Raw genomic sequence first — 26,719 nt, 5'->3', positions numbered from 1 at the left:
ATCTTCATAGTTGTTTTGAAAAAAATCAATATGTTTTCAAAACTCTGTTCCAATATGACTTTTACTTTGAAAATATCCAGTATTATCAAGATGTACATATATTAATCTATTTTAATACAAGAAAATCTGTTCACAAATTTCAATTAGATCTCACACATATTTATGAGATTCCTCCCCAATCTTTGTGCAAAAATTACATATTCTTACCGTTCTGAAAGATATTACATTAAGAAACACATCTTCATTGGAAACTTACATTGCTTACATAAAAAATCTTTCCTTTTATGGGGGTGAATTTATCCATTATTATCATAATGTATCCATTATTTTATCATCCCTAGAAATTACTACGCACTTTTATACTTCCATTATGTCTGCCTTGATTCAGCCCCACAATGATCTCTTCAATGTGGGTAGTTAGACATTACAATTACAATAAGGAGAGTATTAAATATCTTTGGCATCTGCATGCTGATTACTATTAGGCCCTGGACATGTGGGCCAGAGTTGGTTTTCATAATATGTACATGTCAGTAGCAGGTGGCTAGTTTAGACACATTATTCTTTTATAAAGGTGCAATACTTGCTCTCACTGAACACGCCAAGTCCCACACAGGGAGCCTGCAGTAAATGAAGATCAGAGCCAAGCCTAAACACATCACCATGACCTCAAGCTTAAAAATCTGCTAGTTCAGAGGCTATCAATTAAAAATAATAATTTTCTGTTTCTATATAACCAACATATGCTGTTTATTTTCAGGGGCAGACATAAACTGCAATGGTTGTAAAGCTAGAACCAGAGACATTAATATATATTATTCCCAATGATTCTACTAAAAATTACAGGAAATTTCCTGCCTTTATTCTTGTGCAAGTGATTCCTTGCAGACCCACACACTTTATTTTAAAAAATTATTCTAAATGGTTCAATGGGAAGTTCTGCAATATCTTCTCAGTAACTCAATGAATAAGTAAAGAAGCAAAATTATTTAAGATACTTGTTTTGGTCAAATTAAGAAAATTAACTTTAAATTTTAAGTATTTCATCAAACTGCATGTCTGTACACATAATACTTTTTCAATGGTTTAAGTAACCATATCAGTAATAAAAGTCCATCGATAATTCATTTCAAATGTGAGAATACTTTTGACAGTTGTTTTCTTTATGGTGCCATCAAACTGAATCAAAAGCTTTAAAAAAACAGGAAGGAAGGGAAGAGGAAGGAAGGAAGGAAGGAAGGAAGGAAGGAAGGAGGGAGGGAGGGAGGGAGGGAGGGAGGGAGGGGGGATGGAGGGAGGGAGGGAGGGAGGGAGGAAGGAAGGGAGGAGGGAGGGAGGGAGGAAGGAAGGAAGGAAAGAAGGAAGGAAGGAAGGAAGGAAGGAAGGAAGGAAGGAAGGAAGGAAGGAAGGAAAGAAATGAGGGAGGAAAGGAGGGTTGGTTGGCTTCTGGTAGATTATACAATTTTATTTCATTTTCCTTTGCTCAATAGCCTCACTATGTTTGAAAGTTGTTAACTACCCAAGTTTCAGTATGTTGTTATCTCACTAACAGATACAATACTAGCCACCTTCTGCTGACCTTTTGCTATGTTCCAGACATACATTTAAAACTTTCAGTTGCCCTGTGATGTTTTCTCTGTTTTACAGAAAGGGAACTGAGGATTAAAGTCCAGGCATCACGTAAGAAAGTGGAAGAATGGACTGACACTGAACATGTGCTCTTACACATTGTAATTCCATTTCAGATCTTTTTCAAAAGCAAAACAATTTTCTGAAATGGCTAATTTGTGATTCTGTTTCTAAAAACGTTTATCTTTTAAAATTTCAAACACATCTATACTTGCCCAAAGTTATATTTATATCTTTAGGACAGATTAACTTTCTTATTTTTTTCTATAGTAATAAAATATTTAATTTAAAAATAAATTCTTTATATAAAACAATGCTTATTCAATAGCAAGGTGTGAAGGCAGACTTAAAGATAAAGATAGATCTTTATCAGTTGACATTGTATACCTTTGGCCTTAAAGTCAACTTAATTATTGCTTTCAGAATTTCAGTCAAAGACCCCATCAGCTTAATATAAACAAGCAAAAACAACACAGAAATACAAATTCTGTTGTGGTCAAATAAATAATAGCTCTCCAAGTTGTCCACATCTTACTCCCACATCCTGTGAACGTTACTTTATATGGAAAAAGAGATTTCGCAGGTGTGATTAAAGATTTCAAAATGAAGAATTATTCGGGATTATCCAGTTAAGCCCAATGCAATAACAAGTAAAGAGAGGTGGAGACTGAAGGAACAGAGGTGATGTAAGAGCAAATCATAAAGGCACACGAAGATGCTACACTGGTGGCTCTGACAAAGGAGAAGGGCTACAAGCCAAGAAATACTTCTCCAGAAACGGGAAAAGGAAGGAAATGTACTCTGCACTGGAGCCTCTTACGGGGCAGCAGCCTTGCTGACATCCTGGTCTCAGTCCATTAAAAGCTGTTTTAGGAATCTGACCTCCAGAAGTGTAAGATAATAAAGTTGTGTTATCCGATGCTTCTAAACATACGCTAATTTGTTACAGCAGCAGTGGGAAACTAAATGCCAAGTAGCAGTTTCTCAGGCAATCTGACTTTGACTAACCAGCGTTCTGCCAAAGTGGCCGTCGCTGTACAGCACAGCAAGCAAGGACAGGAGAGGGCAGTGATGAGAAAAGTAAAGATGAGACCGCTGATGGAGAGTGGCAGTTTCCAGCCAGGATACCCTGACAACTCGTGTCATAATTAGTCCTGGAATGAATCCAAGGCTACGTTTTTTTTCTAATTATCATCTGTCTTTAAGTTACCAAAGTGAATTCAAGGGCGTACGCACTCATATCAAGGGGAGAGAAAGGCCAATACTGTATCTGGTGGGCTTACCATCAGGATCCGTCATGCAGTAAGTCCATCATCAGCTGAATGTCTCTCGGAAGATAAATGGTGGAGAAATTCTATTACAGAGGAGAGTTATTATTTACTCTGAAAACAACATGTCAGTATATGGCAATGTGATATCCTCAAAAATTGGCATATGAAAACTCTACTGATGGGTTCTTTTCTGATATTATAGATGAGTCAATTAACCCAACATAGAAGATAATGTATATACTCTTGCTTTCCTAGACTTAGTACATCTTTTCAGAAATTCCTATTTCTTGCTTTGTAAAAAGTGTTTACCAAACCAGTACATATTTATTTTAGAAAAATTAGAAACTACAGGCAAAAAATATCATCACCCAAATATAACCATTAATATCTTAATCCCATTGTCTTTTACATATATGTATTACATATGTAATAGATGACATGTATTAAATGTTTATCCCATGTAGTTCCAAGAGTATAAACGTAATATACACATGTTCTCTACTTGCTTCTAACATCTTGTTTCTTAACATAGTACAATATCAGTATCAATCTACCACATCATCTTAATAAAGAGCATATGTACATTCCCAGAACCATTTAACCAATCTACTTAAGCATTTTTCCATGCTTATAAACATGGACTCATCAGCAGTATATATTCCTAGAGGTTAGTATTTCTGATTTAAAGGTTATATTCTATCTTTGTTCCTTATTTTGGAATTTTGATATATACTGCTAAATTGTCCTTCAGGAAACATTTTGTTTCCTATAAGCAGTGCATATGCTTTTATTTCAAAATTCCATCTCCAACATTATTTCATATTTTTAGCATTTTGATAGATTAAAATGTCTCATTAAATTATAAATTTGTGTATTTGTTTACTAATATGTTTACATGTTTGCTTCTTATGCTTACAGGATATTTATGCTTCTCTTATGAATTAATTATACACATTTTGGCCCCATTTTCTATTAGAATGCTTATCTTTTTCTTATTTTTGAATATAATCATTATTTTTTATAAGATACAAATATGTACCTGTTGCCTGCTGTTATCTTACCAATTATTCTCCAGGTCAACACTTCCATATTTATTTTGATTATGATGTTTCTGTATTAATAACTATGTGAAATGTACATATATTTAAATATGGTGATTTTTTTCTTATCAATAGTGTGCTTTATGTATATTTTAGGAAGACCTGCCAATATATGACACACATTCAGCAATTTTCTCAGCATATGTTGTGTATTGTTTATATTTAAATCTGTACCATCTGGTATTTATGCCACTATATGACATACATAAATAAGTATTTCCTATATTAGTAAAGTGGCCTTAATCCTTTTAAGACACATCAATCACATCAATTCACAAGGTGGTGGCATTAAGATTTATAGTAAGACTTCAATTCACACTTTGGCCTAAGTTATGATTGGTAACACTGCTTTCTCCAGTACATAACATTTTCTTTTCGTGGTGAAATATATAGTGAATAAAATGTTTTTTGATCTTAGTATTTACGCCAAACTTGTAAATTGTGTTTGGCCTTGCTTATTCTAGAGGAAAAACTAAACAGTGTTGTGAAATATTAAGTGAGAGGATTTTCATTTTTGACTCCCTCTTCTGATTCTTTAAAATAACTCTAAATTGGAAAATGTGTTATTTTTCCATAACTAACAAAGTTATTTAAAGTCATCCCATTTAAATCTGAAAGAAGTTAAAAAGGATTAAAGTAAGTTGATTATTTTGAAGATATTTTGGTGTTTGATCTCAGAGTGTTACTGAGTTATAATTTATAATTTTTTCCCTTAGGATCCATTAAATTTATACTGAGATTATATGACAATTTTACTTAGTTATTACAAAATTAAGAATTTGCATTATCCAAGACAGAATGAAAACTGTGTGAACAAAAGGCAGATGGCAGGCTGAATCTTGTTCTAGACAGGAAAAGATAATAAAACTGAACAGTGAAATAAAATCAATCACTGTGTCAGTAGAGCAAATATCCAGCTACCATAAACAAACGCTGCAGAGAAGAACTACACACAAAGAGAATTAGGCTTCTTAGAGTACAACCTTCCGTGGGTAATTTACTAAAATAAATGAGGGAGTATGTGGTGGGAGTGTGGCACAGAATACCAGATATAAATGAACATCTGAAGTGAGTCACACACTTGAGTTGAATCTGAGTTAGTGTGGAAGTGCGGTGCCTTCAGAGAAGCAACCGTCATATTCATCTTTGAGACATCCATGCCTGGAAAGGTTAATGAAGGAATAAAAGAATGAAAGGAGGAATATAAATATATATCAAAATGAAAAGTTATTAATGATTAGGCTAGTGGAATCTCAACTTTTAGTGTCAATCTGATGCTGGAGTGATTGTTTTCTACGATTACAGTATATCTTGCCCCATCTCCTGAACTACCAAAAATAGGACTAGTACTATATTAATAAATAGCAATATATTAAAAATGTTTTTAAGTAATATGTTAAAATTGATGTTTGGATCATCCATTACATTAAAAAAACCCACATCATTGCAATAGGAATACTATGTATTATTTTCTATTGCTGAGTCACAAATTATCACAAATTTACCCACCAGCTTAAAATAATACCTTTTTATGATCTCACAGTTCTGTGATGTCAGAAGTCCAGGCAGGGTTCAGCTGGGTTCTTTCCTTAGGGTCTCTGAAGGCTAAAATCAAGAAGTCTGTCTGGATTGGGTTCTCATGAAAAATGTGGAGGCCTCTTCCAAGTTTGTTCAGGTGTTGGAATGTTTCAGTATGCTGGAATAGTAGAACTGAGGTCCCCACTTTCTTGCTGACTGGCAACCTGAGGACATTCTCAGCTTCTAAAGATTGCTCAAAATTCCCCACCAGGTAGTTCTCTGTATAATATGGCAGGCTGCTTCTTTACGAACAGGTGGAGTGTTCACCACAGTTAAAAATCTCTGATTTCTTTCATCTCTAACCATTAGATCTTTATTTAGCTAGGTCAGACCCACTGGGATAGTTTCCTTTTTAATTAACTCGAAGTGAACTGATTAGGGACTGTGATTATAAAGATCCCAAGAGTATACCCCCATACCCCATGACATAAAGTTCAAATCGCATCTAAATCTCATCGGTTCAAAGTCCAGAGTCTCCTTGTTTGAATCATCTAAATCTGGTGCAGACCCTGGGGGTACAGTTTCTCTCCGTGTATGGGTTCATGAAACTAGAGACAAGCTGTCTGGCTCCAACATTCCCAACACAGTGGTGGGAGAGGCATAGGATTCTAGTTCAAAAAAGGAAGAAAGGAAAATAAACAGGAGTAATGAATTCATAATAGTTCTGAAGTCCATCAGGGTAAAGTCGAAGTTTTCTTGACTACCCTGTTGCCCTTGGTTCTGTTCTCTGAGACAGCCTTTCTTTCTCATATATACACACACATCTCTCTCTCTCGATATATATATATTATATATATAATTTGCCTTCCACAGAATATTTCAACTCAGTTCTTGGAACTTAAACGTTACTGTATGTATATTTCTTTATTATAAATAAATCTATAGCTTAGACTATCTGTGATAGTCTTTTGTCACGAGTTAACATAAAACTAAATGCATTATCTCATTTTAGCAAATTATTGTAAATAACTTCCATACAACCATAATGTGGACAATTTGTTTTTCCCTCTCTTCTATTTTATATGTCAGTTTTATCAGATTGATCATGCTGCTAGAATTCTGGCATTCCAACTATTTCTGGTACTCTCTCTGTCTCTTCCTGTCCAAGTTGACAGTATCTCTGCTGAGGAAATTAGCCTACACCTATAACATTAGTGCAGTAATTTACTTAGCTACATAGCCTGTATTTAGCCTATATTAGTAACTTACTAATTCTGCTTGCCACATACCTGCAGAACACAATTGTGCTAGGCTTTCTGCTACTACAAAACAGGGATTCCCCCCTCTCCCAGTTCCTACTAACATAATCCTCCTCACTTGCATCTGAGCCATCACCTGTAGTTTTCCAAATCCAGATTTCTACTAACTACCTGTCCAAGGAAGCTTAGGCATTTTTCTCTCAAGTTCTTCAATTTTAGAGAGCTCACCTGAATTAGGTCAGGTCCACCTAAGATAATCTCCCTTCTTTTGATTAAATCAAAGTCAATCAAGCTTTAATAGCCTTTATATACATCTGCAAAATAACTCTTCACAGAGAAAGAATGTAAGTTAATAATCAAATGATATCCCAGGCTATTCACAGGTTCTGACTGTCTCAAGAGGAGGGGATTATATAAGCGTTCTACACCAAGCGTTGTGATATTGTACGGCTCTGTGTTCCTACCCAAATCCCACTTTGAATTGTAATAATCTCCAGGTGTCAAGGGCAGGAACAGATAGAGGTAAATGAATCATGGGGTCAGTTTCCCCCATACTGTTCTCATGATAGTGAGCGAGTTCTCAGGAGATCTGATGGTTTTATAGGCATCTCACATTTCCTCTACTGCCAGGCATTCTCTCTCCTGCTGCCCTGTGAAGAGGTGCCTTCCGCCATGATTGTAAGTTTTCTGAGGCCTCTCCAGCTATGTGTCACTGTGAGTCAATTTAACCTCTTTTCTTTATAAATTACCCAGTCTTGGGTATTTCATCATAGCAGCGTGAGAACAAACTAATACAAGGTGAGAATGTCTTGGTTCATCTCAGAATCTGCCTTCCACAAAATATTTCAACTCAGTTCTTGGAACTTAAATGTTACTGTATGTATATTTCTTTATTATAAATAAATCTATAGCTTAGACTATCTGATAGTCTTTTGTCACGAGTTAACATAAAACTAAATGCATTATCTCATTTTAGCAAATTATTGTAAATAACTTCCATACAATCATAATGTGGACAATTCGTTTTTCCCTCTCTTCTATTTTGTATGTCTGTTTTTAACAGAAATATGCTATTCATCAAACATTAAGTGATTCATATTTTATGGTGCAAAAGTTGTAAAGAAGGTCAGAAGAGCAGCTAAATGCAGAACTTCAGAAGTGAAAACTAGTTATAACTCATTCATCCATTCCAGTTACTTCAAATTCATATTCTAAACACATAATAAGATTGGCTCAGAAAACTTAGCAGGTGATTTATTTGAATGGGCATATTCCACTAAGGTCTCTATTTTTTCATATTGGACACTTATTCAAATACACAGTCCTATCATAATTGGTTATGAATTATCTCTACGTGTATTCAAAATTAAACTTATTCTAAATATAATCATTCCCTTAAAATTAGTAATTCTTTAGGGTCAATGAATTTTCAAAAAAGATGACAAAGTGTAAAGCTGTAATAATATAAGAAATCTTAAATTGAGTCCATAAAGTAAAATACGGCACACTTTTTCAATAATCAATGTAAGAATTATCCAATGTATGGCATATCTCAAATTGGATGAATTCTTTATCTGCAAATATTCTTGGTATTTGTGGCTTCTTCATCTATGAAACTAAATTAATTACTGATTAATTAATTGTTTTTACTGTTAGCCTCAAAATACATTTAAATGTTAAACAAATACTCTTTCTTAAAGAATATATGTTAAAGATAATACTTAAATGTTTCGTCTTCTTTTTTGGACTACTCATGCATGTGCTCTTCTCCACTGGGTAAATTGTAGACTAAACGTTTTATGTGACTCAAGTGCAAAGTGCCATTTAGCTTATTACTAAGCCTACCATCTAGTCAAGAAGACAGTTCTCTTTAGGTGATAATATTGATTTTTTTTGTCTTGTCCCTGGGTTTCAAAATTGCTTTATAGGATGAAGTCTGTATATGATTTTTCTGAAGCAAAAAAAAAAAAAAAAGTTTAGCTGGGCAGCCAACAGCCTTGTGATGCCATAAATCAGGGCAGCAATCTTTGACAAAACTGAAAGAGGCAGAGGTGAAGAGTTAGCAAAGTCAGTCGATGCAGCAGCATTATACCCATGGGAGCAAGCTGCAGAGGTGGTGCTTCTCAAGCCTAGTTGCAAGTAAATACTTACCCTTTTCAGTGCCCTTATGCTCTCCCCTTTACTGGTATTAGATACATTTTGTTAGAAATACTGGCATTTAACACAAGCTTTATAAAATGCTTCTAATGTGCACTTGCAAGTTAAATGTCTGCTGAAATTTTTAGTAAGAACTTCATACCTCCTTTATACACTCATTATTTCCTTTTCCCATAATTTATTCAGATACAAATGTAAAAATATGATGGCTAAAAATGCATTCATACAGTCCCCAAATTAGCATGTTTCAGAATAGAAACCTTGTTATAATGTACTTTTGTCTAATACTTGAGAGCCATGTGAACGTGGCATGCTGTATGATTATGGTGTGAAAGCACAGTATGTTGGCATAAAATGCAGTGGTTAGGACAGAAGAATCAAAATTCAGTCTGTAATCACTTAAAACAATGCTGACATATGAGAATAACTGTTATCTATTTTCATAATCATTATCATCATCATCCTCCTTAGAACATTCGAGTTCTGTCTCAGAAGTGCCTCAAAAATAGCAAAGATATTCATAAGAGAAATCACGGATTAGGAGTCAGGTCTTTAATTCTTGCCTCAATTCTGTTAACAAATCATTAAGCGTGGGGTTAAGTATGTATGGGGAAAGTCAATTAACTTCAATGAACCCTTTTTTTCTGTCTGAATTCAGAAAATGTGAAAAATTGAAATAGATGCTCTTGAAATTCTCTTCTAACCCCTAAAAATATCCTGTGGTCCTATCACAAGAAATTTTTAGAGATATTAGGATATTACCAAATATGCTCTGTCTTGTTTCAATTTGTGTTGCTATAAAGGCATACTGGGGTAGTTTATTTTCCAAAAAAATAAAAAATAAAAAAAGACGTACTTAGCTCAGAGTTCTACAGGCTGACAAGTTCAAGGGCATGGCCCTGGCTTTGGGCGAGGGATTTTATGCTTTGCTGAAACACAGTGGAGAGTTTCCAAGGGGAAGTGGCCATGTGCAAACAGGAGCTGAAAAACCTGAGGGACGTCCTGGCTCTATGATAACCCATAGTCATAGAAACGAATCCATTCCTGAGCAAATAAATTCAGTTTTTTGAGAGTGAGAACTCACTCGTTACCAGAACAACATCAAGCCATTAGGTATTTGTCCCCATCACCTAAATACATCCCACCAGGCTACCCCTCTCAATACCACCACACTGGGGATCAAATTTCCACAGGTTTTGGTGGAGACAAAGAACCCAAACCATAGCATGCTCTTAGTCCATTTGCGCTGCTCTAAAAATGCCATAAAGGGAGCAGCTTATGACCAACAGAAACTTACTTCTCACTGTTTTGGAGACTGGGAAGTTCATGATTAAGGCACCATCAGATGTGGAGTTCGGTGAGGGTTTGCTTCCTCATGGACAACTATCTTGGACTCTCACATGGCAGAAGAGGTGAAGAGGTTAAGGGTTTCTCTCGGGCCTCTTTCATAAGGGCATTAATATCACTTATGAGGGCTCTGCTCATAATGTAATCACTTCACAAAGGTCTAAACTCCTAATACCATCACCTTGGGTAGGTGCAGATCTCACCATATATATTTTGAGGTGACATAAACTTCAGACTAATCCTAACCCTAACTTCTTCCCCAAAATCCTTGACATTCTCACATGCAAAATATATTCATTTTAACCCAATAGCCCTAAAAGTCTTAACTTGTTTCAGTGTCAATTTAAAACTGTAAGTCCAAAATCTCATCTAAAGCAGATATGAGTGAGGCTCCACATACATTCTGAGGCAAATCGTTCTTAAGCTGTAAATCTATGAATGAAAATGTTATGAACCTTCCAAAATAAACGATGGGACAGGCATAGGACAGTCATGCCCAGTCCAACAGGGAGACATAAGAAAGAAGCAGCAGGTCCCCAGCAAGCCCAAAACCTTGAGGCTCAAGAATCATTTTCTTGGCCAGGCACAGTGGCTCACGCCTGTAATCCCCGCACACTGGGAGGCCGAGGCATGTGGATCACCTGAGGTCTGGAGTTTGAAACCAGCCTGACCAACATGGTGAAACCCAGTCTCTACTAAATACAAAAAATTAGCCTGGTGTAGTGGTGCATGCCTGAAATCTCAGCTACTTGGGAGGCTGAGGCAGGAGAATTGCTTGAACCCCGGAGGGGGAGGTTGCAGGGAGCTGAGATTGCACCAATGCACTCCAGCCTGGACAACAAGAGCAAAACTCCATCTAAAAAAAATAAATAAATAAAGGCCGGGCGCGGTGGCTCACGCCTGTAATCCTAGCACTTTGGGATGCCGAGGGGGGCGGATCACGAGGTCAGGAGACCGAGACCTTCCTGGCTAACACGGTGAAACCCCGTCTCCAGTAAAAAAATACAAAAAAATTAGCCCGGCATGGTAGCCGGCGCCTGTAGTCCCAGCTACTTCGGAGGCTGAGGCAGGAGAATGGCCTGAACCCGGGAGGCGGAGCTTGCAGTGAGCCGAGATTGCATCACTGCACTCCAGCCTGGGGGACAGAGCGAGACTCCATCTCAAAAAAATAATAATAAATAAATAAATAAAAAGAATTTTATCTTAGTGTTCTATCCTGTAAACACACTGGGGTAGAGGTCTACCCAACTGCTTTTCTGGGAACAGCCACAGTCTTCATAGGTTGAAGTCACATATCCTTGTCTCTAAAGGTCTTGACGTGCGTGGCCCCACCCCCTGATTCGGCTTGCCATTGTTAGTGGGGGCTCTCTGCAATGCGCCCCCTTGCAAAGATTCTCTGTCCGCGTTCCAAGCATCCTTTGAAATCTAGGTGAAGGCAGCCATGCATGCCCCCGCAGCTTTGCTGATCAAAATGTGCACGCTCCACTTGGTGCAGTGAGGAAGACCCCTGCCAGAAAGTGCCGGGATAACAGTTTGAGATACGAGGTAGTGGTGTACAGTGATTTTTCTCCTTCAACTCATTCTGTCCCCCTAGACACTGGCCCTCTGGAGCTGAGACGAGAGGCAGGCGCAGTGATCTCTGACATGGCTTCAGTGTCATCGTTCCACTGACTTCAGCAATAGGTCCTGATTTCCACCGAGTTAGCCAATCCACACTTATCAGACGCCTGCTTGGCCACACCTCTGGTGTTTTCTTGTAAGCAGTTTTCTCATTCTTTACAATATGAATAGGCTGAGAATTTTCCAAATATTTAATTTCTGCTTCCATTTTGATTAATAATTCCATCTCTAAATCTTTTCTTTCTTCTTGGATTTTATGACAGGCAGTCAGGAGCCAAACGTTCTTTCAACACTTTGCCTAGACATTTTCTAAGCAAAATATCCAATTTCATCCTTCACAAGCCATACCTTCCACAAAACATGAGAGCACAAACACAATTCTCACAAATCCTTTGCCAATTTATAACAAGGATGACCTTTCCTCCATTGTCTAAAAACATATTCTTCATTTCCATTTGAAAGCTCATCAAAACGACCCTTACTATTTATATTTCTGTAAGCATTCTGTTCAGAATAACTTAGGAATCCTCTAACAAGATTCTCCTCCTCTCCTACTGAGCCCAGGCCAGGATTGGCCTTAATGGTCTGTCCATGGCAACGTAAATGTTTTCTAGCACCTCAAAACTCCTCCAGCCTCTACTCATTACCCAGTTCCAAAGCCATTGCCACCTATTTTGAGGTATTTGTTATAACAACATCCCCACATATCAGCATAAATTTTCTGTGTATGTCCACTTGGGCTGCTAGAACAAAATACCATAGCCTAGCTGGCTTGTAAACAACATTAAAAATTCCAACCTCTTAGATTTGAAGGGACATAACATTCAGGCACCAGCATGCTCTAAGCACTTCACCACTGAACTGGAGATACTATTTTATAAATGTGTAGGCACCAGGAAAAATATCCAGGTACTTTCTTATTACTTGAATAAGACGGAAGCTGATCACTGATTTTATATCTCCAACTTTTACTTCATGGGTGTATGAATGGAGTAAATGTGAGATAATACGTATAACTATATATACATATACAAGGCATATATTGGATGTGTATTATTATATATTAGAGATATATAGTTACATATTAAATGCATAATTATATATTAGATTATATATACACTAATATACATTAATGTAATTGTATATATTAGCCATATATAAAAAATATATGAATAGTTTTTATAACTATCACCATCTAAAAGAACCAAAATCATCAGCCACAATAAAAATGTAAGCCAAAATTCTCTCTCAGCCACTAATATTGAATAAAGCAATACCATCAAGGAACTTGAAACTCCCTAAACAAAGTATCTTTGCTTCCTCTTTTTTTTTTTTTTTTTTTTTTTGAGACAGAGTCTTTCTCTGTCCCCCAGGCTGGAGTGCAGTGGCACAATCTCGGCTCACTGAAAGCTCCGCCTCCCGGGTTCACGCCATTCTCCTGCCTCAGCCTCCCGAGTAGCTGGGACTACAGGCGCCTGCCACCACGCCTGGCTAATTTTTTGTATTTTTAGTAGAGACAGGGTTTCACCGCGTTAGCCAGGATGGTCTCGATCTCCTGACCTCGTGATCCGCCCACCTCGGCCTCCCAAAGTGCTGGGATTACAGGCTTGAGCCACCGCGCCCGGCCCTTTGCTTCCTCTTAAGTACCCTTAGAATGATTCCTACCCACCCATTTCCAAGTAGTAGCACTGATTGAAGTCCACTTTCTATTGTTTTGAAGTTTTCATCTCTTATGTGGAATACTTTCACTTCAATGAATAAAGACAGTCTATACCCATGTACGTCATCACAGGATGACTTTGATATTAAGTATAAATAACGGTAGAATTCTGCACAATTTTAGCCAATGCAGTAAAAAGTAAAACATTATGACAAATATACACAGGCAACGTCTTAGTCTGTTTGGGTTACTACAGCAAACAACAATAAATCAGGTGGCTTATAAAAAACAGTATTTTGTTTCTCACGGTTCTGGATGTTAGGAAGTCCAAGATCAAGGTGCTGGCAGATTTGGTGTCTGTTTAGGGCCCATTTCCTGGTTCATGGATGAAACTTTCTAGCTGTGTTCTCACCTGGTGGAAAGGGCAAGGCTGCTCTCTGGGCCCTCTTTATCATTAGAGGACTAACACCTATGATGAGAGCTGTACTGATGAGCTAATCACCTCCTTATCCCCTCACCTTGGCAACTGGATTTTGAACATATGAATTTTTGAAGGGGTGCCACAGAACCATTCAGACCAACATAGATGGTAACATGACATAAAGGATAAACCTGTTTCAGTGGAAACTTACTGTAAATTTATGAGATGATCACAGAGAATGCTGTTGTAAAACTCATCATTTGAAGAGAGTGATTATTTGTCCACTGTGAAAGAATATATTGGGATGGGTGCCTCTGTAGGAAGAACACCCTGTGTCTTTTGGATTACTCATTGAAAAGTCAATCCACTTCAATGACTTCCAGAGATAATGTAATCACATGCCTTGAAACTCTATTTTATTATAGTCTCAAATAGACATATTTATAATATATGCACCATATATACAGTTCACCATTTCTTATCTATGCAGATTTTTAAAGACTCATAGAAGTTAATCTATTTTCAGAGTTGAAAGGGATCTTTGATGTTAGCCAGTATTTTCACCTAACCTACATAGATGATTCCCCTTTACCGTTCATGCCAGATAATAACCCATTTTCAGATCCAATCAGCCATCTATCCATATTTCATATCCTTCATAGGCATTCATTCAAATTTTGAATATCGCAACTCACAAGATAAACATTCTTCCCCCTAAATTGTGCTCAAAAGTTTCCCTATAACTTTCAAACATAAATCTTACCTTTGAGACCCATGAGACATAGGTCTGAGGTAGTTATCACATTTTGAACAACAACAATAAATCCTAAACTAAACATTTCTTCTTATTTGGCATTACATCTTTGTTAGCCTCTTCTAGGTGATTACTCTCCTCACTAATAAGAGTCAGGAAAGAACAGACTGTGCCTTTTGCATTTTGATTGGTGCAGTGTTACTCCACTAACTTTAATATAGGCTAATATCATTTAAGATTATTTTTATCAGTCATAATCAAAGTACTGACTCACATTGAGTTTGAATAAGACCACAGGACCGTCCTAGGCATCAGGGTTCCTCTATGCTATTGGTTTTTGAAATATAATGATTTATCATCTATCTCTATCATATTTCACAGTACATTTTTGAGAAAAATTACAGATTTTTGTTATTTATTAAAATCTTGACTATATCATTTAATATATTAGCTTGCCCTTCCATATTTTTATCATTTAAATTAAATACGAGTTCTCGGTATGTTATTCCCGAAGACTGATAAGAACACTGAATAAATATAGAACCCCGAAATTCCCTCACTGAAGGAATAATTCATTGAATTTGGTAGATCAATCAGCAGTGAGCCACCAAAGGTGTTGTCTTGTAGCCTGAGTTTCATATGCTTGTCAATAAAATGAAAATATTTTCCTCAAATATTTTGCTGAGATAAAAAATGCACTACTTCTAACATTTTAATCAACTACTGAACCAAATACATAACAGCATATTGTTTTAATCCGACATGAAGCTGGGAGAGATGTCCGACACACTAGATGATGGTGTCAAGACTTAGAAAGACTGAGTGACATTCAGTATTTCTGGTGTCCTAAAATTCCCCAACTGGGTAATTAGAAGGGAATTTAAAGCCCAGACGATTTATTCATTATACAAAATAACTGTCTAACACACTTAACATTTAGAATTTAAAACAGTGTTGTTTGCTCTGCTGCTGACAATAAATCATTGAAATTTCAAAAATATTGTACTGTCTTTTCTAAGAATATAAAAATACATAGTTGTGAAATACAAGGTGCCTATTTCTTTTCTTTTAAAGTTGTTTTTAACTTTTGTTACAGATTCAGGTGTATATGTGCAGGTTTATTATGTAGGTAAAATGTGTGTCATGGGAGTTTGGTGTACAAATTATTTCGTCACCCACGTAATAATCGTAGTACCCAACAGGAGTACTATGATCCTCACCCTTTTCCCAACCTCCACCCTCAAGTAGGTTCTGGAGTCTGTTGTTCCCTTCTTTCTGTCTATATGGACTCAATGTTTAGCTCTCACTTACAGGTGAGAACATGCGGTATTTGATTTTCTGTTACTATATTAGACTTCTAAGGATAATGGCCTCCAGCTCCATCCATGTTGCTGCAAAGTACATAGTATCATTCTTTTTTATGGCTACATAGTATTCCACAATATATATGTACCACATTATCTTTATGCAGTCTAACATGGAAAGGCATCTCATTTGATTCCATGCCTTTGCTATGGGAACAGTTTGGGGACAGTGCTGTGATGAACACACACATGCATGTGTCTTTATGACAGAATGATTTATACTCAGTATTGGAATTGTTGGGTCAAATGGTAGATCTGTTTTAAGTTCTTTGAGAAATTGCCAAACTGCTTTCCACAGTGGCTGAACTAGTTTACATTCCCACCAGCAGTGCGTTAAGTGTTCCCTTTTTTTCCACAATGTCACCAGCATCTGTTATTGTTTGACTTTTAATAACAGCTATTCTGAGGCCAGGCACGGTGGCTCACGCCTCTAATCCCAGCACTTTGGGAGGCCGAGGCGGGTGGATCACCTGAAGTCAGGAGTTTGAGACCAGCTTGACCAACATGGAGAAACCCCATCTCTACTAATAATACAAAATTAGCTATGCATGGTGGTGCGTGCTTGTAATCCCAGCTACTCAGGAGGCTGAGGCAGGAGAATCGCTTGAACCCAGGAGGCGAAGGTTGCTGTGAGCCAAGATCGCAACATCACACTCCAGCCTAGGCAGCAAGAGCAAAACTCCATCTCAAAAAATAATAATAAATAAATAAATAAAATAACAGCTATTCTGACTGGTGTGAGATGGTATCTCACTGTGGTTTTGACTTGGATTTCTCTAATAATTAGTGATGCTGATCATTTGTATATACTTGTTGGCCACATGAAGTGTCTGTTCTTGTTTTCAAAGTGTCTGTTCATGTCACAAGGTACTTATTTCTTAAAGTTAAATTTCTCAGAATTCTTTTTCACTTGCATAAATTTGTAACACATGAAATATTCAGGGTTTCTAACAAATATTCAGAATATATCTATTAGTATGACTCATTATTTATTAGAACATAACTTTCTAAAGTTTCTGTGATTTGCCCTTGACTCTGGATATCACCCGTTGTGATGTTTTAAATATTTTCTGGAACTTTTCCCATTTACCATCTACCCAAGCAATGCTCTCTCCTTACCTACTTTAATTGGAACTCTGAAGTCACAAACCTATTTGAAATAAATGGGACTTCAAGAGAAGCTTACTAAAAAGAACCTACCAAATATTTTTATGCAGGTAAGATTTAAACCCAAACTTCATCAGAAGCTGCTGCATCAGTTCCATAGGCTTCCTAAGAGCTAAACCAAAACAAATGAAATTTATCATTTCCCACTTGAATAGTGTGAACTGTTTTAAGAAAGGCTATGACGCATATGTTGAAATAAGAAAGCAAAATGTAGTATGTAACTCTTTCCTGTCATGGATCAAAATGAAAAAAAGAGGACCTTAGTGGTTTAAACAACGTATTAGAGAATAGCCTGCTGTGCTCACTGTGTGAAGAAAACACCATTAACAGCTTATGAAACTGGCATCATATGGCATACATGAAGGAAAAACAGTCAAGTGCAGAGAATCTTACGTTCTTGAAAGGATGTGAAGAGCATCTGAAATCGGCTGTTTCGACTGCCCTCATCTGCCCACATCCGGATCACCCCAAGACCCGTGCGTAGCATCACATCATTAGCCACAGTGCTACAGAACTTAGCTTTCAAATCCTCCACAGAACTGCTTCCATCATACACAGCCACAAAATTCCTCTTGCATTCATTTGAATTCTGCATCTCATAGTCCAAGAATCGTAAGTAAATCTATAAAACAAAAATAAAATAATTTCCACATATCAAAATATGAATGTACATCAGTAAGTACCAGAACTCCTTTTCTTTTTCAGTCTCACAAGACAATCTTGATTGCAATCAATCTTGTTATTTTCCCTTGTGAATAGAAAGAAGATGTACGATAAGAACAAACTGTGTTTAATATTTTTTTCAAATGCTATTATCCTTTCTTTACTTAAATGCACCATTTTCTAGAGCTGAGTATTTTTACCCAAATTCGCTTTATGTCTTCTCATAACTTACTGGAAATCAGTTACAAGTTTTGCATACTTACACACTGTTTTACTTTGATTAGCAAAATGTATTTTAAGTATTCCTGATACATTCTTGTTTCAGTTCCATGGCTTCCTTTTACTTCCAAAAATGTACAAAAATGTGATTTTTATTAATACCAAAGAAAAACAAAAATGATACTGAAAGACAGTCTCTGATTTGTTTAATTATTTAACATAAATACACTGCTTCATTTTTGAGTCAAAGTATAATTTTTTATAAAAAGGCCAAGCTAGTCTCTGTCCGTTCATGCCATACATAGACAAGCCGTTTAGCTAAGCTACATAAATAAAAATTATGAGTAAAATGTACTGTGCAACTTGCTTTATATGTTCTTTTGTAACACTTCCAACAACTCTATAAAGTGGCCCACTTTATTGTCACATTCAGATGAAGAAGCTCAGACTCAGATGGTATAAATTGAAAATTAGACATGAGCATCCTCACTTCCTAGTCCATAATTCTTTCACAACGTTACGCTGCCTTAGGTGTACTGCTTTTCAATCAACAGACATTATTTGACTCTTTACTAATATGCATTCAAAATCACAAGGAATTCACTCAACCAAATACAAGTCTATAAAGACATCATTTGTTCATGCATCCATCGATTCAGTGGCATCCATAGCTTGGCCTGTGATTGTTGCAAACACTATTCAAGGCATTGTGGATATCATGGTGAACAAAAGAATGAGGGTCAGTGCTGAAAATGTATGTTAATTAAACCATGACAATAAGATACAATGTCAAAGAGTGGAAATTATATAAAGCCAAAAGACCCATGCACTGTGAGAGGGATACTAGAATGGTTTCCTAATAAAGACACATCTTTCATATAGATAACTCCTGAATGTTTTACATTTTATTTTAATGTGAATGCCTATACGCTATTTCCTCTTAAATGCGTTTATCTTAATTTAACATGGATATAAACTAAAGACATGGCATTCAAGCATTCATTTCTTTCATCATTCTGTATGTATTTTTTTCTTATTTCATAAAATCTGAAACTGATACAACAATTTCTTCCAGATCCAGTATGTCTATCCTAAATATTATAATTTCACTATTTAAATTAGTGAAAATGTATCTCTTGTCCTCCATGTTCTTACTCAACAGGGCACCAGTTCTTGTCAATTTCACCTTCCAACTAGTTGTTTTCCATATCCATTCACATCTCTATAATATTTCAACACTCTCCTGACCAGCCTGGATGGTTGCAAGGTACAGATTCTCCTTACAGCCCCCAAAGTTTACTCTAATAAAAACTAGTTTACTCTAGCCAAAGTTACATTTCTAAGAAACAAATCTAATAATCACAGTCTTTTTTTTAATTATACTTTAAGTTTTAGGGTACATGTGCACAATGTGCAGGTTTGTTACATATGTATACATGTGCCATGTTGGTGTGCTGCACCCATTAACTCGTCATTTAACGTCAGGTATAGCTAAAATTTGTAACTGGTGTATAATTTTTAAAAAGTCTAAAAACATCAACTAGCAAATTTACATCCTTCTTATCTCCCAACATTATAACTATTTTCAAAAAAGCCACCCTTTATGAACATGACATTAGCTTCACATGAAGTAGTCATTCTCCATCTTCTGTCTAGGAACCTCTTCCTGATTTGTCAAGATAGTTCAATGGTTGCACGTCCAGTGAAAGGTTTTCACTGCTCCCACTCCCCAGTCACAGCAGACTTAATTTCTATCGCCTCTGTGTGATTTTGAACATATTAAAGACATAGTTATAGGTTATATGTCCCTTCTAATAAACTTGTGTTCTCGAAAAGCTGAAGCAGTGGTATATATTTTTGTATTCTAAGCATTAATACATATTTTACACATAGTAAACACTCCAGAAATGTTTGTGAATGATTAACTGGAAGTTTCATTTTCTTTATTGAATTCCTTTGTTCAGCATTCATATTTATCATGCATCTATATGACAGACATTTAAGTGTTATAAATAATGATAATTACATAGAATAGTCTTATTTTATTATATACAGCGGAAATTATATGCAATAATTCTCAAAACAAAGTATAACATAGATCTAAATTATGACATAAAAGGACAAGACAAAATGTTGCAGACTTGTAAGATACTGAAAATAGAATGTGAAGTTCTAAATGAGGAAATCCAGACATAATTTGATGAGAAAGAACAAAATCAGAGAAATGTGGACAAATGAATCAAACTGAACAACAGTGGAAAGCACTTGAGTTGCAGTATGCTTTGCAAGGTAGGACGATTTTCATATACGAGCAATTTGTAGCACTGAAGTTGGAAGTCATTCTAAAATTTCCAAACACTTTGATGCTGATTTACATTACCTGCCATTGCTACAGCCTTATGAGAGACATATGCCCCAACGAGGCCTTCATTTTCTGTATGCCCAGGTTATTCCTTTGTTTTATTTTATCTAAAACTCAGATATTACTCATGCAGTCCATCTGTGATTTCTCCCCCCAAAACAATATTTCATTTCTAAAATTATTCAGAGAATTTCAGAAATACCCAGTTTAAGTAGGTATATATGCATCTAAAAATGTTAAACTTCCAAGTTTATACTAACTCATTTGTTTTTTAAATGTTAACAGGACTTAAAAAAAAAAGATTTTTTTTTCAGATGACCTGTATTAGAAAGCTGGAGGTTGCGCCACTGCACTCCAGCCTGGGTGACAGAGCGAGACTCTGTCTCAAAAAATAAATAAATAAATAAAAATAAAATAAAAAAATAAAAAATAAAAACAGCTGGAGCAAAGAAGAAAAAAATAATAACTTGCTCCAGGAACATAAGTGAATTAATGTGGAAACCTTAAAAGGGATTAAAATTTCCCACTCTGGATTTAAGGTTCTTTTCAACAGGTCACAACAGTGTTTTCAGTTGGTTTACTTTTGTTTACTTTTTTGACTAAAAGTAAACCAACTGAAAACACTGTAAAAATAAAAGCTAAAATCTAGGTATTATACAAACGTGTTAAGTGGAACAAAAATTCAAATATGTACTGATACTCTAAAAATACTATGCAATAAATTCAACAAGTTTATCAACTCTCAAAAAAGACGCAATTATAATTGGAAGTAAACATTGTCACAAGCAGGAGAACACAGATTAGGGTAAGTAAAGAGTGCGTTCCACTCCTTTGAAGTGTAGTACAAAATGACGCATCTCTCCCAATAGTCTTACAAAGTTATAAAAACCAAGTACTAAGCCCACGGGAGGAAAAATATTTAAATAATTGTTTGGCTAATACAAAAAAAGCTATTAGACCACCTGATGTTTTCAAGTTGAAATGTTTCAGTGGCTCAAGTTCTTTCAACAATTATTCCAAATTTCTAACATTGCATGTAGAAACACACCTTAAAATACTAATTTATTGTTAGGAAAAGAAAGTTTGCGTGTTATATTGACGATAGCTTAAGACACTGCTAATGCATTATTTCATATCTATCAACAACAATAGATACTTGTTATAATCATTTAAGATGAAGAGAACTGAAGTTTATAAAAATTAAGTAACTTTCTCAGAGTGACACAGTAATGTCACTGAAGTAACGGACTGGTACCAAAGTCAGATCTGCCTAACACTTGGATACGCATCACACTATGCAGCCTTATGTAATGATTTTAAATACTCAGACTTATAGCCCAGAAAGAAAGTTATATTCTTAAAGAAAACAACCTGAAACAAAATGAGTAATCAAATAAATAAGAAAGCAAAGCAAAACTATCCACTTTTTCTAATGAGCTAGAAAAGATGTTGACTATCAAGTTATAAATAAAATTTATAGAAAATAAATGTGTCCCTCAAAAATAAATGGCAGTTTTAAATTCTTTAAAAATAGAAATATTTTATATAAGAACATTGCTATAGTTAGAAAGTCAATTTGCATATTGGCCCTATATTTTTTTCATTTGACAGTTCTATATTTTCCGTGTGAGGTGATTGTCTTGCATTTGTACATGAAGTGCAATCACTGCTACCTAAGTATCTTCTATATTTAAAGGACCTTCTTATTAAATAGAACACTAATTAGAGAGTAAGTGAATCATTGCCGTCACTAGATCCCAGGTAATCATGTCTGAAGCATTCAGCAGTGTTTACCTATGATCTAGTGATGGCAATGATTTTTTATCATATAGAAAAAGAGAATATACTTTACTGGGTCCAGAGCTGTCCGTACAAAAGCCAAATTCTATTATCCAGAAAAAGCGATCATGCATTCCCATACTAACTCTAGTATATGTCATGTAAAATCTCTCTATATATTATGATTTGAATGACTATCTCATTAGCTTAAATCTTGTACCATAATAATACTAACAGAAATAATTATTTAATGTAGCAAACTACAGAAAGCTCTTTAGTCACTTACTGAAAAAAAAAGAGAAAATGATAAACAGAGTAATATATAACACTACTAAAACAGATTATCATCTCTTCTCAGTGAATCATTTTGATGCATTCTTTTTAATTAATCATAAAGAGTTGGAGCTGACAAGATAATTTATTGACCAGGACATGGAAACTTCACAACATATAAATAATTTCTAGTAATATCTATTTTTCAAATCACATGGAAAGCAGAACCCCTTTTTATATGCAAAGCAAATAAATCTAGCTAACAATTTACTAAGTAATATATTCACAAACAAAATTTAATATCAACTGCTCAACCAGATCCCTCCCCTCGTATCAAAATGATATACAGAAAATAGACATTATTTGAGGCAATTATTTATGACTTGCCAGAAGAGTTTTCTCCTTAATAAGTAAAAATTAAATCTGTCACAGTCTGAGAAATGCTGTACATGGTTTCAATACTATTAGACACCTTTATAAATAAAATCATATTCTACAAAGTATGTAGCCCAGGATTGCTGCATTTTCTATTTTATTATTGACCAGACATGTCAGGTTTATAAACTTATGTAGAATATTCCATTTGGACGGTATCAATGTTCCCTTTATTTTTGGAGAAGGAACCAGAACATCTTAATGCTTTATAAAATATTAACACACAAGCACACACACACACACACACACACGCATGCATGGGCACAGCACAATTCCTGATATAACAATAAAAAAATAATTTTCTGGCATATATAAACAAGTACCAAAATATTTAAAGTCCACCTGAGTAGCTGTCGAATATATGAGAGCATAAAAATGCCATTTTAAAACTTGAACTGTACAATTTTTTTGCTATTTACCTACCTATTTAAAATTTTTACTTTGTTTATCAAATTTTATTATCGCTTTTTGGACATAAAAGCAGGTTCAATCTTCAGAACCCTTGATGCTTATCTTTGTAATCAATTACAGTTACTACACTGGTTTATTGCATTAATATTCTACTGCTCCGTAACAAATCACCACAATTTTAGCAGCTTCAAATAACACCCATGTACTATCTACTATTAATAGTTCCGTAGGTAAGAGGTACTGGGTTCTTTGGTGAGGGCAGATGAGGGTGAAAATCCAGTTTCTCACAGTTCTGGGACCAAGGTCTCTATTTTCTTGAGGACTGCTTACTGGGGTCACCCTCACTCCTAGAACACATTTCTTAGTCCCCTGATTCTCTTACTTCCCCTTTCATTCACATCTCAAGAATCTGCTCCACTTTTAAAGGGCTCGTGTGATTAGATTACGCTCACCTGGATAATCTACCTTTTGATTAACCCAAAGTCACCTGACTGGTAACCTTAATCACGTAGGCAAATTTATCATATTCACAATCCCAGCAATTGGGGCTGGAAATTTGTGTTCATTAGATAAGTAACTTTAATACTTTTATCACCACTTTAGTGTAAGAGACTGTATTTGTCAAGTGTTTATATTTTTTATTTTAATTTGACTGAAAATATCTTTGAATTAGTTAACAACAAATTGAGTCAACTTTAAATATGAAATGAGTAAACTGTGTACGCTAGAGTTTTATTATCCAAAAACATTAAACATTAAATTACCTTCATTTATGTATTTATTTATTTATTTTTTTTTTTTTTTGAGACGGAGTCTCGCTCTGTCGCCCAGGCTGGAGTGCAGTGGCGCAATCTCGGCTCACTGCAAGCTCCGCCTCCCGGGTTCACACCATTCTCCTGCCTCAGCCTCCCGAGTAGCTGGGACTACAGGCGCCCGCCACCACGCCCGGCTAATTTTTTTGTATTTTTAGTAGAGACGGAGTTTCACCGTGGTCTCGATCTCCTTACCTCGTGATCCGCCCGCCTCGGCCTCCCAAAGTGCTGGGATTACAAGCGTGAGCCACCGCACCTGGCCCATTTATGTATTTTGTACATATTTTGACTCTGTCCCTTATCCCGTCCTAGCAAGTGATGAGAATGTGAAGTGATAGATTTGTTAATTAGCTTGATTTAATCATTTCATGATGGAAACATCACACCGTACCCCATAAATATAAACAAGGATTATTTGTCAATTAAAAATGAATTTTAAGGCCGGGCGCGGTGGCTCAAGCCTGTAATCCCAGCACTTTGGGAGGCCGAGGCGGGCGGATCACGAGGTCAGGAGATCGAGACCATCCTGGCTAACACAGTGAAACCCCGTCTCTACTAAAAATACAAAAAATTAGCCGGACGTGTTGGCGGGCGCCTGTAGTCCCAGCTACTCAGGAGGCTGAGGCAGGAGAATGGCATGAACCCGGGAGGCAGAGCTTGCAGTGAGCCGAGATCGCGCCATGGCACTCCTGCCTGGGAGACAGAGCAAGACTCCGTCTCAAAAAAATAAATAAATAAATAAATAAATTTTAAAAATATTTTAAAATTAATTTTTAAAAACCTTGATCATTTCCTCAAAGAATGTGCTTTTGTGAGAGCAAACGAGGCCAGGAATTGGGAGTCGCTAACCTTGCTCCACCTCTGTTGCTAACTAGCCAAATATTTGGGCAAGTCACTTCGCATAGATTCACTGAATTGGATTTCAGATGACTTTCATGTTTTCTGTGCCAAAATATTACTTGACTTTTAACTATTATGCAAAATCTCTGCCAGACTCTGCTTGGATTCCTCTGGTGAAATCTCATTCAATCTCTGTTATTAAAATAAAAGGCTTCTCTGTGTTACATTAATAGCTATTTCTCTAGTTTCAAACTTTCAAATAAATCACAGTACTTAAAAGTCTTACTCCTGAAGATTAAGTCTTATTCCTGTTTCATGTGACAGTCCTTCGGATGTTTGGAGATTGCTACTATGTCCTTTTTTATTTTGAGAAATAATCAGTTTATTTATTCCATGAGTTTTAACTGAGTCACAGACATTGTGCTTGGCACTGGGTATCTGGAGATAAATATGGTCCAGCCTTCATGAAATTAATAGTTACCATGACGTGGTGTCCCATCATTTCATTCTGGTGCCTGTTTTCCAGACCAGATTCTGAATTAGACCCCAGAGTATTTGCTCAGAGAGGCATATGTCTACACACTCCTTTGTTAACTCCTATTGAAATGCATTATCCTGACTCAGTTTATTCATCTTTTAAATGATCTAGTCAGTAAGAAGGTTCTTTCTGCCTCTCGTTTTCCAAATTCTATGAAATCTAGATTAATCACATTCTAATTAAAGGGGTCCATCTAGATTAATATTCTTTAGTAAAGGAAACATCAGATATTATATTTTCTGTTTGTCAAAAGCTGGAAAAGCAGTAAATAATGTGTATACATTTTAATAGAGCCAAATAAGCTATTCAGCACTTTCCTTGTGCAATATGGTTCAGTCACCAGGTGTCATTCAAATATTCACCACGAGCCATTTCAAGTTTAACTTGCGCTTTGATAGTCTATTCTCATGTGCTGCTAGGAACTCTATAAAAATAGAAAGTCCACACAGGCAGTCATCTCCAGTCCGTGCTTTTCTCCACAGTATTCAAAGCCACTTCCCATCCTCTAACCTTTAATTTAACAGAGAAAGCCTGTTACAATAGAGCCATCTTTGTCCAGCTCTGCACGCAGCTTCCCCTTTGGGTCACAGAACGCCAAATTCTGTAACAGACAGGTACATCGGCTATTGTTGCTCTGGGATTGTACAAAAGACAGTCTATTTACCAGCTGGAAGAAAAGGGTGTGCATTTACACTGTCATGAAAACCTTCTCTTTAAGATTGTAGTGACAAAGGTACTGGTTATGACAGTAAAGTGGGGCACATATAATCCTGTTTTTTAAAAAGTCTTTAAAAATCTTTCATTCATAGAGTCTAAGAAAAATAAATAGCCCTTGCACATGAATCCACATGTTATGAAAACAGCATAATAAACTGCAACCTAGCTCTCCTGTAATACAGGTAGTGGGTTTTTATGGTTTCATGTGAGCAATAGCTTTTGACTTAAAAAATAGAAGAAAAATAACTGTCTTTCTTCATAATGCAATTAACTTTCTCTAAGATTTGTTCAGAGGCAAAGAGAAATGCAAGCATCAAAGCTGGAAGCTGGAGAATGATCTCTGAATCTCTGTAACTGAAAGTTGGGGGAAAGGTGCCACATTTCCACTTTATATGCAAACCCT

At 36.0% G+C, this 26,719-nt stretch overlaps 1 protein-coding gene across 11 annotated transcripts in view; it reads right to left on the bottom strand.

Moving 5' to 3' along the window:
- The window catches only part of NETO1 (neuropilin and tolloid like 1), a 127,401-nt gene that overhangs the window by 24,120 nt on the left and 76,562 nt on the right, over positions 1 to 26,719 (bottom strand). For 10 of the 11 annotated variants that reach the window (XR_008660663.2, XR_008660654.2, XR_008660658.2 and 7 more), the window contains exon 7: positions 17,661 to 17,889. Coding sequence is in view for 8 of the 11 variants with exons in the window: in XM_055296576.2 (XP_055152551.1) it covers positions 17,661 to 17,889 (229 nt within the window). In the remaining 3 variants the exon portion in view is untranslated. Of the gene's footprint in view, positions 1 to 17,660; positions 17,890 to 26,719 lie in introns of those variants that run through there. The other variant, XM_063636401.1, reaches the window with a different exon arrangement.

The sequence above is a fragment of the Symphalangus syndactylus genome, chromosome 1, assembly GCF_028878055.3.
Source record: "Symphalangus syndactylus isolate Jambi chromosome 1, NHGRI_mSymSyn1-v2.1_pri, whole genome shotgun sequence".
Classification (NCBI taxonomy): domain Eukaryota; kingdom Metazoa; phylum Chordata; class Mammalia; order Primates; family Hylobatidae; genus Symphalangus; species Symphalangus syndactylus.
Note: the sequence above shows the minus strand (reverse complement) of the source record. Positions and strands in the feature narration are given on the sequence as shown.